Raw genomic sequence first — 11810 nt, forward strand, 5'->3', positions numbered from 1 at the left:
CACTAATTGACTCACTCATTCACCCACTCATTCACTCACTCATTTACCAATTCACTCACTGGCTCATTCACTCACTCAGTCACACTCATTCATCAATCAATCAAATGTTAATCATTCATTCACTCACTCACTTATTCTCTCACTCACTCACCCAATCACTCATTCACCCACTCACTCATTCACTCACTAACCCTCTTGACCATTAACACTAGCTCATTCACTCTCATTTACCAATTAACTCACTCACTCTCTCATCCATTCACTCATTCATCAATCAATCAATCACATTTTATTAATTCATTCACCCACTCACTCACTTATTCTCTCACTCATTCACCCACACATTCACTTATTCTCTCACTCATTCACCCACACATTCACTAATTGACTCACTCATTCACCCACTCATTCGCTCACTCATTTACCAATTCACTCACTGGCTCATTCACTCACTCAGTCACACTCATTCATCAATCAATCAAATGTTATTCATTCATTCATTCACTCACTCATTCATTCACTAACTCTCGACCATTCACTCACTAGCTCATTCACTCAGTCACACACTCATTAATTCATTCATTCATTCACTCACTCATTCACTCACTCACTCACTCACTCATTCACTCACTCATTCACTCACTCACTCACTCACTCACTCACTCACTCACTCACTCACTCAGCTTTAACTTAACATGACTGTGATGATTCAAACTGTGGCTTTAAATCCGACACAGATTTTCATAGAATAGAAACTCAAAGTTTTTATTTCAGCCTCATGAAGAATCTTTCACCGCGTCATGATTTACTCCCGCTGAAGGAAAACAGCGTTCTCGGGCCGTTATTTAGAGCGTCGGACTCAGCCTGAGGAGAGCTTTCCCAGGAGGCTTTGCTCCCGCGCGCGTGATTTACGAGAACGTATCATCGATTTAAATACTCATCGCTGTAAATGAGAGAGAAGCAGTGACGACTCGGTGTCTCTCACCCTGTCATTCGCCGACAACAAAACAGAACAGACAACGGCTCGTAAAGAAGCTGCTGTAGAAAGAGATCATTTTGTTCTATTCCACCACTTTGAGCGACGTCTCAGGCCTTCACCAAATGTCATGAAGATCATTTCAGTAGATTTTTCAATGATCTCACTAACGGTGAGTTTTCCTTGTTTTAAACCAGTGTCTTTTGTCTCTTTTTGTCTCCGTGCTGCAGGCGTCGTGGTCGTCGCTCAGGACCGAGTTTTCTTCCCTGAATGCAGCTCAGCTTCATCACATGCTGAGGGAATATAACTGCGGTAAAGTCTGTCCCAGCGGCTGGACGCCGTCCCCGGAGGACGCTCAGGACGCCGTCAGGACGGGTGAGGACACGGAAGAAAGTTTATTATTACGTTATTAAATTGTTAAAGACGTTTTAAAGACGTTTTAAATTAAAATATATTCACTTTAAATAGAAAATATACACTTTAAATCTGTTTTAAAGTCAAATATATTCACTTTACACAGAAAATATACACTACATCTGTTTTAAAGTCAAATATATTCACTTTACACAGAAAATATACACTTTAAATCTGTTTTAAAGTCAAATATATTCACTTTACACAGAAAATATACACTTTAAATCTGTTTTAAAGTCAAATATATTCACTTTACATAGAAAATATACACTACATCTGTTTTAAAGTCAAATATATTCACTTTACATAGAAAATATACTCTACATCTGTTTTAAAGTCAAATATATTCACTTTACATTGAAAATATACACTTTAAATCTGTTTTAAAGTCAAATATATTCACTTTACATAGAAAATATACACTACATCTGTTTTAAAGTCAAATATATTCACTTTACATAGAAAATATACACTACATCTGTTTTAAAGTCAAATATATTCACTTTACATTGAAAATATACACTTTAAATCTGTTTTAAAGTCAAATATATTCACTTTACACAGAAAATATACACTTTAAATCTGTTTTAAAGTCAAATATATTCACTTTACACAGAAAATATACACTTTAAATCTGTTTTAAAGTCAAATATATTCACTTTACATAGAAAATATACACTACATCTGTTTTAAAGTCAAATATATTCACTTTACATAGAAAATATACACTACATCTGTTTTAAAGTCAAATATATTCACTTTACATTGAAAATATACACTTTAAATCTGTTTTAAAGTCAAATATATTCACTTTACATAGAAAATATACACTACATCTGTTTTAAAGTCAAATATATTCACTTTACATAGAAAATATACACTACATTTGTTTTAAAGTCAAATATATTCACTTTACATTGAAAATATACACTTTAAATCTGTTTTAAAGTCAAATATATTCACTTTACATAGAAAATATACACTACATCTGTTTTAAAGTCAAATATATTCACTTTACACAGAAAATATACACTTTAAATCTGTTATAAAGTCAAATATATTCACTTTACACAGAAATATACACTACATCTGTTTTAAAGTCAAATATATTCACTTTACACTGAAAATATACACTTTAAATCTGTTTTAAAGTCAAATATATTCACTTTACACAGAAAATATACACTTTAAATCTGTTTTAAAGTCAAATATATTCACTTTACACAGAAAATATACACTTTAAATCTGTTTTAAAGTCAAATATATTCACTTTACATAGAAAATATACACTACATCTGTTTTAAAGTCAAATATATTCACTTTACATAGAAAATATACACTTTAAATCTGTTTTAAAGTCAAATATATTCACTTTACATAGAAAATATACACTACATCTGTTTTAAAGTCAAATATATTCACTTTACATTGAAAATATACACTACATCTGTTTTAAAGTCAAATATATTCACTTTACATAGAAAATATACACTACATCTGTTTTAAAGTCAAATATATTCACTTTACATAGAAAATATACACTACATCTGTTTTAAAGTCAAATATATTCACTTTACATAGAAAATATACACTACATCTGTTTTAAAGTCAAATATATTCACTTTACATAGAAAATATACACTACATCTGTTTTAAAGTCAAATATATTCACTTTACATTGAAAATATACACTTTAAATCTGTTTTAAAGTCAAATATATTCACTTTACATAGAAAATATACACTACATCTGTTTTAAAGTCAAATATATTCACTTTACATAGAAAATATACACTACATTTGTTTTAAAGTCAAATATATTCACTTTACATTGAAAATATACACTTTAAATCTGTTTTAAAGTCAAATATATTCACTTTACATAGAAAATATACACTACATCTGTTTTAAAGTCAAATATATTCACTTTACACAGAAAATATACACTTTAAATCTGTTATAAAGTCAAATATATTCACTTTACACAGAAATATACACTACATCTGTTTTAAAGTCAAATATATTCACTTTACACTGAAAATATACACTTTAAATCTGTTTTAAAGTCAAATATATTCACTTTACACAGAAAATATACACTTTAAATCTGTTTTAAAGTCAAATATATTCACTTTACACAGAAAATATACACTTTAAATCTGTTTTAAAGTCAAATATATTCACTTTACATAGAAAATATACACTACATCTGTTTTAAAGTCAAATATATTCACTTTACATAGAAAATATACACTTTAAATCTGTTTTAAAGTCAAATATATTCACTTTACATAGAAAATATACACTACATCTGTTTTAAAGTCAAATATATTCACTTTACATTGAAAATATACACTACATCTGTTTTAAAGTCAAATATATTCACTTTACATAGAAAATATACACTACATCTGTTTTAAAGTCAAATATATTCACTTTACATAGAAAATATACACTTTAAATCTGTTTTAAAGTCAAATATATTCACTTTACATAGAAAATATACACTACATCTGTTTTAAAGTCAAATATATTCACTTTACATAGAAAATATACACTACATCTGTTTTAAAGTCAAATATATTCACTTTACATTGAAAATATACACTTTAAATCTGTTTTAAAGTCAAATATATTCACTTTACATAGAAAATATACACTACATCTGTTTTAAAGTCAAATATATTCACTTTACACAGAAAAGATACACTTTAAATCTGTTATAAAGTCAAATATATTCACTTTACACAGAAATATACACTACATCTGTTTTAAAGTCAAATATATTCACTTTACACTGAAAATATACACTTTAAATCTGTTTTAAAGTCAAATATATTCACTTTACACAGAAAATATACACTTTAAATCTGTTTTAAAGTCAAATATATTCACTTTACACAGAAAATATACACTTTAAATCTGTTTTAAAGTCAAATATATTCACTTTACATAGAAAATATACACTACATCTGTTTTAAAGTCAAATATATTCACTTTACACAGAAAATATACACTTTAAATCTGTTTTAAAGTCAAATATATACACTTTACATTGAAAATATACACCTTACATCTGTTTTAAAGTCAAATATGTACATTCTTCATATGTTCAGACGTCAAAAAAGACACCATGCACACGTTTTAAAGTAAAATATATACACTTTACATAAAAAATATACACGTATAAATGTGTAGAAGTCACCAAAGACACTTAAAATATGTTTAAATATAGGTTGTAAAGTAAAATATAATATTATACACTTTACATGTTTCAAGAAAGACACTACAAATTTAAAAAAAAGTGTGTATATATACATATACGGTCATTGGTTGTTCTCCTCATTAATTAATCTGGCGATTATTGACTTGTTTGGTCTGTAAAATGTTGATCAAACCTGGAAATGATGGTGTTTCTCAAATGTCTTGTTTTTGTCCACAAACAAATAATGAAAAATCACAGAAACTGGTTTTAATTATTGAAAAAAAAAGAACACAAAAATCTAAATAGTTAGCGATTCATTTAGTAACCAATTAGTATTCATACGAGTAACTACTGCAGCCCTGACGTCAAGATCAGTTGATCATAAGCGTCTTAAAGTGGTAGAAGGTCTGTTGTCTGGGACGATGATAAGAATCCGTCGCGTTCTTCTCTAGGTGAAATCCTGCAGAGCTTCGACAGTCACCCGCCGCTCATCCTGCCGGCCGACACCTTTCACCTGGAGCTGGGCAAAGCCGTGGTGGAGCCGGCGTTGTTCGAGCAGCTCGGCCGCCTGCAGGAGTTCATCCGCCGCCTCCCGCGCAGTGAAACCCAAGACGTGGAGAAGCAGGTAACGAGCGCTTTGACCTCTTTGACCTCTTTGACCTCCAGAACCTCGGCATCGTAACGAGGAGCCGGCGTCGGCCGCACACACTTTGATGTTCTTACATCTGTTGTTGATTCTCTTTTTATGTTTCCCCCCAACTTCAGGTCCTCAACGTGACGAGCTCGGCAGTCTGCCAGGATCCGGTCTCCGTCTCTGACCCGGTGACCCGACACTCCCCCTCAGCAGAGCCCGTGGTTCAGGTCCACGGGTCTCACGGCGACCTGAGCGGCTGCGAGGCCGTCCTGACGCAGAAGCTGAAGAGCCTGGAGTTTCAGAACACCCTCCCAGGACAGGACGACATGGGCGGCTACCACAAGAGCCTGGCGCTGGACCCGTCCTGCCTGCTCACGCCGCCCAACACGCCCCAGGGTCTGGATCTGACCGAGCTGGAGGCAAATCTGCAGGAGGGAGCGCGTCGAGAGAAGAAAGGTAACGTAAACAAACACGTCGTTTCACCGCATCGTCTACCGTCATCGTAGTTAGAGGTAGATTCATCGGGGCAAACTGTGAAGCGTGCGGGCAAAAATCTCACTCAGCTCGGTCCAAATGACGGCTTCTTTGGGCTGTTTTTATTCGGTTTTGTGGCGAGAAATTTTATTTTTTCGGCCTTTTAATTTTTGCATATCATGTTGGCGCCAAATCACAACCTACGTTATCTCAAGGTTCTGTACAGAGTCTGACAGAAACCTTTACAACATCATAGAGCAGAGAAACCCAACAGTTCACACACACGAGCAAACACGAGGCGTCAGTGCAGCCATCTGCCAAGACAGGTTGTGGTGAAATGCAACATTGGGGACAGGTGAGAGGAAGGACAAATCAGTTGTGACATGTTTACCGTTCAAACCTTCAGCAGAGTAATGGTACGGTCTGCATGAAGCGAGACCAGCTCCGCCCACAACGGGTAGCTAATTGGGCGACAGAAAAAAAAGGTACCGTACGGAACCAAACTGAACCGTAGTGTACCAAACTGAACCGTACAGTACCAAACTGAACCGTAGTGTTCCAAACTGAACTGTATGGTACCAAACTGAACTGTAGTGTACCAAACTGAACCGTACTGTTCCAAACTGAACTGTACGGTACCAAACTGAACTGTAGTGTACCAAACTGAACCGTAGTGTACCAAACTGAACCGTACCGTACCAAACTGAACCGTACAGTACCAAACTGAACCATACGGTACCAAACTGAACCGTGTACCAAACTGAACCGTAGTGTACCAAACTGAACCGTATTTTACCAAACTGAACCTTAGTGTACCAAACTGAACCGTACGGTACCAAACTGAACTGTAGTGTACCAAACTGAACCGTAGTGTACCAAACTGAACCGTACCGTGATGGAAACACAGCATTAGGTCTGGATTCAGTTCAAACCACCAATATGAAGTTACCGCTACTCGTGCCTGCCCCAAAGGAAAAAGACCTAATGTCCCTGGTTTGACCGACTGAACCCAATAAGGACTGTTTTCAGTGACTCGACCTCGTGGACCTGCTGCATATTTGTCCTCGGCCGTCCCGCGTCCACATGAAAGCGCTTCGTCGCTCGCTGACTCTGGACGTCAGGAATTTCAAGTGCAAGGTCACGTTGTCGGAGCAGAGGAAGGAGGAGGAAGGAGTGTTTCCTCTCCCACCCTCATTGTCTTTGTCCTCCTCCATCCTTCGCTCGTCTGTGGGAGTCATAGACAGAGTGGATTTAAAGGTGCAGTGTGTAAAGTTTCAGCTGAGTGTCCCGCTCACCTGATATTCAACTGACACACTTTACATCTGTTTAAAAGTAAAATATATACACTTTACATTGCAAATATACACTTTACATATTTTTTAAAGCAAAATATATACACTTTACATTCGTTCTAAAGTAAAATATATGCACTTTACATAGACAATATACATTTTACATTTAAAATATACACTTTACGTCTGTTTTTTTTTTTGTCACTTAAATTTTTATTGACATTTTTTTCCAACATTTAAAACAACTTTACGTCTGTTTTAAAGTCAAATATATACACTTTTCATAAACAATATACACTTAACACCTGTTTTAAAGTCAAATATATACACTTTACATAGAAAATATGCACTTAACGTCTGTTTTAAAGTAGAATATATACACTTTACATTTAAAATATACACTGCGTCTGTTTTAAAGTCAAATATATACACTTTACATTGAAAATATACACTTTACATCTGTTTTAAAGTCAAATATATACACTTTACATGGAAAATATACACTTTACATAATGTTTAGAAGTCAAAAAATACACCTTACTCATGTTTTAAAGTAAAATATATACGCTTTACATAAAAAATATACACTTATACATGCTTAGAAGTCACCAAAGACAATTTAAAATAGGTTTAAATATAGGTTTCAAAGTAAAATATGTTCACTTTACATGTTTCAAGAATGAAATTACACATTTAAAAAAGTCAACTATGTTTGTTGAATAAATCTATACATACATATGTAAATACTGTGTGTGCGTATGTATATATATGAAGTTTTATTCAGTCCGATGGAAACGCGACTTCTCGCTCAGCGCGTGACGTAAACGTCTGTGGGCTTTTGGCTAGCGGCTGGTGTTATTTTCACAGTTTGCTAAATCCTCTAATCTGCTCTCAGGAGTTTGAGAGAGCCGGTGATGTCAGGGAGAGAAAAGAGTCATGGGAGTTTACAGTTGGGTTGGTGCGTGGAATCTTAATCTGGAGAGGACGGCATTGTGCACGTCAGGTCACTACATGGTGGGAAAAGGAGGGGGAGGGGAATGTGACCGCTCTGGTGTCTCTGTTCTGTCTCCATGGCAACAGACAATCGTCCATTATTGGTTTGATTACATGAAGTAATCAATGAAGAATCTGTCGTCATTGATTCCAAAAAAATAAATCTTAAGGTGGCAGCAGCGGCAAGAATGAGCTCAAACTCGCGGCTCAATCAATTTCACGTGCCCCGCCCCTTAATATCGCAATTCATGAGTTCGCAAATACTCTGTATATCGTGATGATATCTGATCGTGAATTGAGTGTGTCGTGATTTAAATTTCGTGATAATGTCGTATAGTGGCTTAAATATTGTGTAAATATCGCATCAGAAAATATCGTATCGTGACTTAAATATCGTGATCATATCGTGCTTTAAATTCAGTTATAAGATCGTGTTGTGATATTATTGTATCGTGGCTTAAATATCGTGAAAATATCGTATCGTGACTTAAATATTGTGATATCGTATCATGAAAATAACGTATCTTGGCTTAAATATCGTGATAATATCGTATCATGAAAATATCGTATCTTGGCTGAAATATCATGATAATATCGTATCGTGAAAATATCGTATATTGGCTTAAATATTGTGAAAATATCGTATCATGATAATATCGTATCATGCTTTAAATTCCGTTATAACATCGTGTCGTGATATTATCGTATCGTGAAAATATCTTATTTTGGCTTAAGTATTGTGATAATATCGTCTCATGAAAATATCGTATCTTGGCTTAAATATTGTGAAAATATCGTATCGTGACTTAAATATTGTGAAAATATCGTATCGTGACTTAAATATTGTGATATCGTATCATGAAAATATCGTATCTTGGCTTAAATATTGTTAAAATATCGTATCGTGACTTAAATATCGTGATATCGTATCATGAAAATATCATATCTTGGCTTAAATATTGTTAAAATATCGTATCGTGACTTAAATATTGTGATAATATCGTATCGTGAAAATATCTTATTTTGGCTTAAATATTGTGATAATATCGTCTCATGAAAATATCGTATCTTGGCTTAAATATTGTGAAAATATCGTATTGTGACTTAAATATTGTGAAAATATCGTATCGTGGCTTTAATATCGTGAAAATATCTTATTGTGACTAAAATATCATTAGATTTTTAAGTCACAATATTATTCTTTCTTTTCTAACTCTTCTATATCCCAGTTTAAAACCGGCGTAAACCGATATAAGGAATCTTCGTAAACAGCAGAAATTCTGTTTTTTTTTTCATTTTAGCTGCTAACGAACTAAAATGTTTGTTTAACGTGTTTGTGTGTTTGTGTGTGTGTGTGTTTGTGTGTGTTCAGGACGTTCTGAGAGGAAGACGATAAATGTGGAGAAAGAAGAAGAAGACAGAGAGGAAGTCTTCATGGTGGAGCTTCAGCGAGGACCTCATGGTCTCGGTCTGGCCCTCGTAGACGGAACAGTACGATCTAAATGACTATATTAAATACATATCATTAAAAAAGATAACCGCGTAAATCCTGTTCCGCTGAGACGATGATCTTTTATTTCGCAGAAAACCCCGTTGAAAATGAGCGGGATGTACGTGAAGTCTGTGGTTCCTGGTTCTCCTGCTGCTCAGTGTCAGAAACTGAGGACGGGCGATCGCATCCTGGCTGTGAACGGCGTCAGCGTGGTCGGCATGGACTACAGCGTGTACGTGTTAGCATGGTGACGTGTGGGGGAATGTGTACAACAGCGCCCTTTAGTGGTGGGAAGATGTTTACCGCGATACCTTTTCTAAACACCGCAGGGGGTGTGGTCACGAGACGCTGCTGCACTTTGACCCAAATAAAGTCGAGTTGTATTTGTACGGCTCGAATCACAACATAAACATATTATATTATTATAGAGAGAAGAGAAAAAGCCAACAGTGACACAATGATATTACATCACAATATTTTATCGTAGCTTAAATATCGTGGTAGAATTGAATCGTGACTGATACAATATTTCGACAATAATAACTTGAATATCGTGATATTATTTTATTGTGACTTAAATATCTTAACTTAAATATTGTGCTAATATCGCACCGTGACTTAAATATCGTGATATCTTAACTTAAATATTGTGATATCGTATTGTTACTTAAATATGGTGATAATTTTGTACCATGACTTAAATATTGTAATAATATCTTAACTTAAATACCGGGATAATATCTTACCGCGACAATATCGTACCGTGACTTAAATATCGTGATAATATCGTACCGTGACTTAAATACAGTGATAATATCGTATTGTGACTTAAATATGGTGATAATATCGTACCATGACTTAAATGTCGTAATAATATCTTAACTTAAATACCGTGATAATATCGTATCGTAACAATATCGTACTGTGACTTAAATATCGTGATAATATCGTACCGTGACCTAAATACCGTGATATCGGACCGTGACTTAAATATCGTGATATCGGACCGTGACTTAAATATCGTGATAATATCGTACACTGACTTAAATATCGTGATAATATCGTACCGTGACTAAAATATCGTGATAATATTGTATCGTAACTTCAGTGAAACCAGTATTTTAATATTTATCGGAGCTCTGACGACACAAAAATGTCTTACATTCGCTCTCATTTGTCATTTGTCTCAGTGGCAGAGAACTGATCTGGACGTCGGGACATTCGCTCCGGCTGCTCGTCGCTAAGATCGAGTCCACGACGACGAGCGGCAGAGTCTCCACCAAGTGTTGAAGGTAAAGAAAAAAGAATGCAAGGACACAAAGACGTGAGGACGCAAGGACATGAGGACGTGAGGACGCGAGGACGCGAAGACATGAGGACGTGAGGGTCGTCCTTCCTGCTGCATCCAAAGTCAGTATTTCTCACAGGAGGGGATTCTCCCAACCAAAGAAAAACACTCTCTGTGTGTGTGTGTGTGCGTGCGTGCGTGCGTGCGTGCGTGCGTGCGTGCGTGCGTGCGTGCGTGCGTGCGTGCGTGCGTGCGTGCGTGCGTGCGTGCGTGCGTGCGTGCGTGCGTGCGTGCGTGCGTGCGTGCGAGTGTGTGTGTGTGCGTGTGTGAAGCAGCAGGACTGACTCTTTGTGCTTGAACCAAACACGTTTTTTTCCGCTGTCGCAGCTTCTTCTGCTCGAAAAAACAAAACCTGCGATAAACGGGAGGAAAATCGTCAAACGTGTGTGTGTGTGTGTGTGTGTGTGTGTGTGTGTGTGTGTGTGTGTGCGCGTGTGTCTGAGGAACTGCTGCTGCTGCAACAACTGGATTTATTTTGGACTTTTTAACTTTATTTCCTTGCTTTTGAATACAGTATTATAAATAAAAACAAGCCTCCATCTTCAGCATTAACACGAACAAACTAAATATTCACCTTTTATTTAACTGTTTTTTTTTCTTACATTGAATAAAATAAGACTCAGTCGACACATGGATTATTCTCCACAATTAGTTTTTTATTCTAGTTTTTTTTCAAAGAGAAACTGAAAAAAATTCCCCGTCGTTTTCTGCAAAACACGTCGGTTCATCGTCGGCGAACGGGAGAACGTACGAAGAAACGCAGCCGGACCTCGCAGTTAGCATTTAGCATGTAGCTGCTAAAGAGTGTGATGAGGACGCGGCAGAGACGAAAGAGAGGAGACGCTGGACTGAAAATGTACGACGGTGCCGAGTTTCATTCAAACGTAACGTTTTATTTCATTTGAATTTTAATCGGAGGTTTTGTTTCACATATTTACAGCAGTTTTATTGGTTTTATTTGTCGTTTTTTCAGCTGCAGCTCC

At 35.6% G+C, this 11810-nt stretch overlaps 1 protein-coding gene across 1 annotated transcript in view; it reads left to right on the forward strand.

Annotated features, from left to right (window-relative positions):
* Nucleotides 1-10843, forward strand: part of radil2a (Ras association and DIL domains 2a) — a gene marked incomplete at its 5' end in the record, with an annotated part of 31305 nt that extends 20462 nt beyond the window's left edge. Inside the window, 6 exons of the mRNA XM_083896200.1 lie at nucleotides 1207-1351; nucleotides 5047-5219; nucleotides 5360-5684; nucleotides 9360-9478; nucleotides 9572-9711; nucleotides 10670-10843. Coding sequence (XP_083752326.1) covers nucleotides 1207-1351; nucleotides 5047-5219; nucleotides 5360-5684; nucleotides 9360-9478; nucleotides 9572-9711; nucleotides 10670-10769 — 1002 coding nt within the window. The 3' untranslated portion in view covers nucleotides 10770-10843. The remainder of the gene's footprint in view (nucleotides 1-1206; nucleotides 1352-5046; nucleotides 5220-5359; nucleotides 5685-9359; nucleotides 9479-9571; nucleotides 9712-10669) is intronic.
* Nucleotides 10844-11810: the final 967 nt, after the last annotated feature.

Source organism: Microchirus variegatus (genome assembly GCF_963457635.1).
Source record: "Microchirus variegatus genome assembly, chromosome: 10".
Taxonomy (NCBI): Eukaryota; Metazoa; Chordata; class Actinopteri; order Pleuronectiformes; family Soleidae; genus Microchirus; species Microchirus variegatus.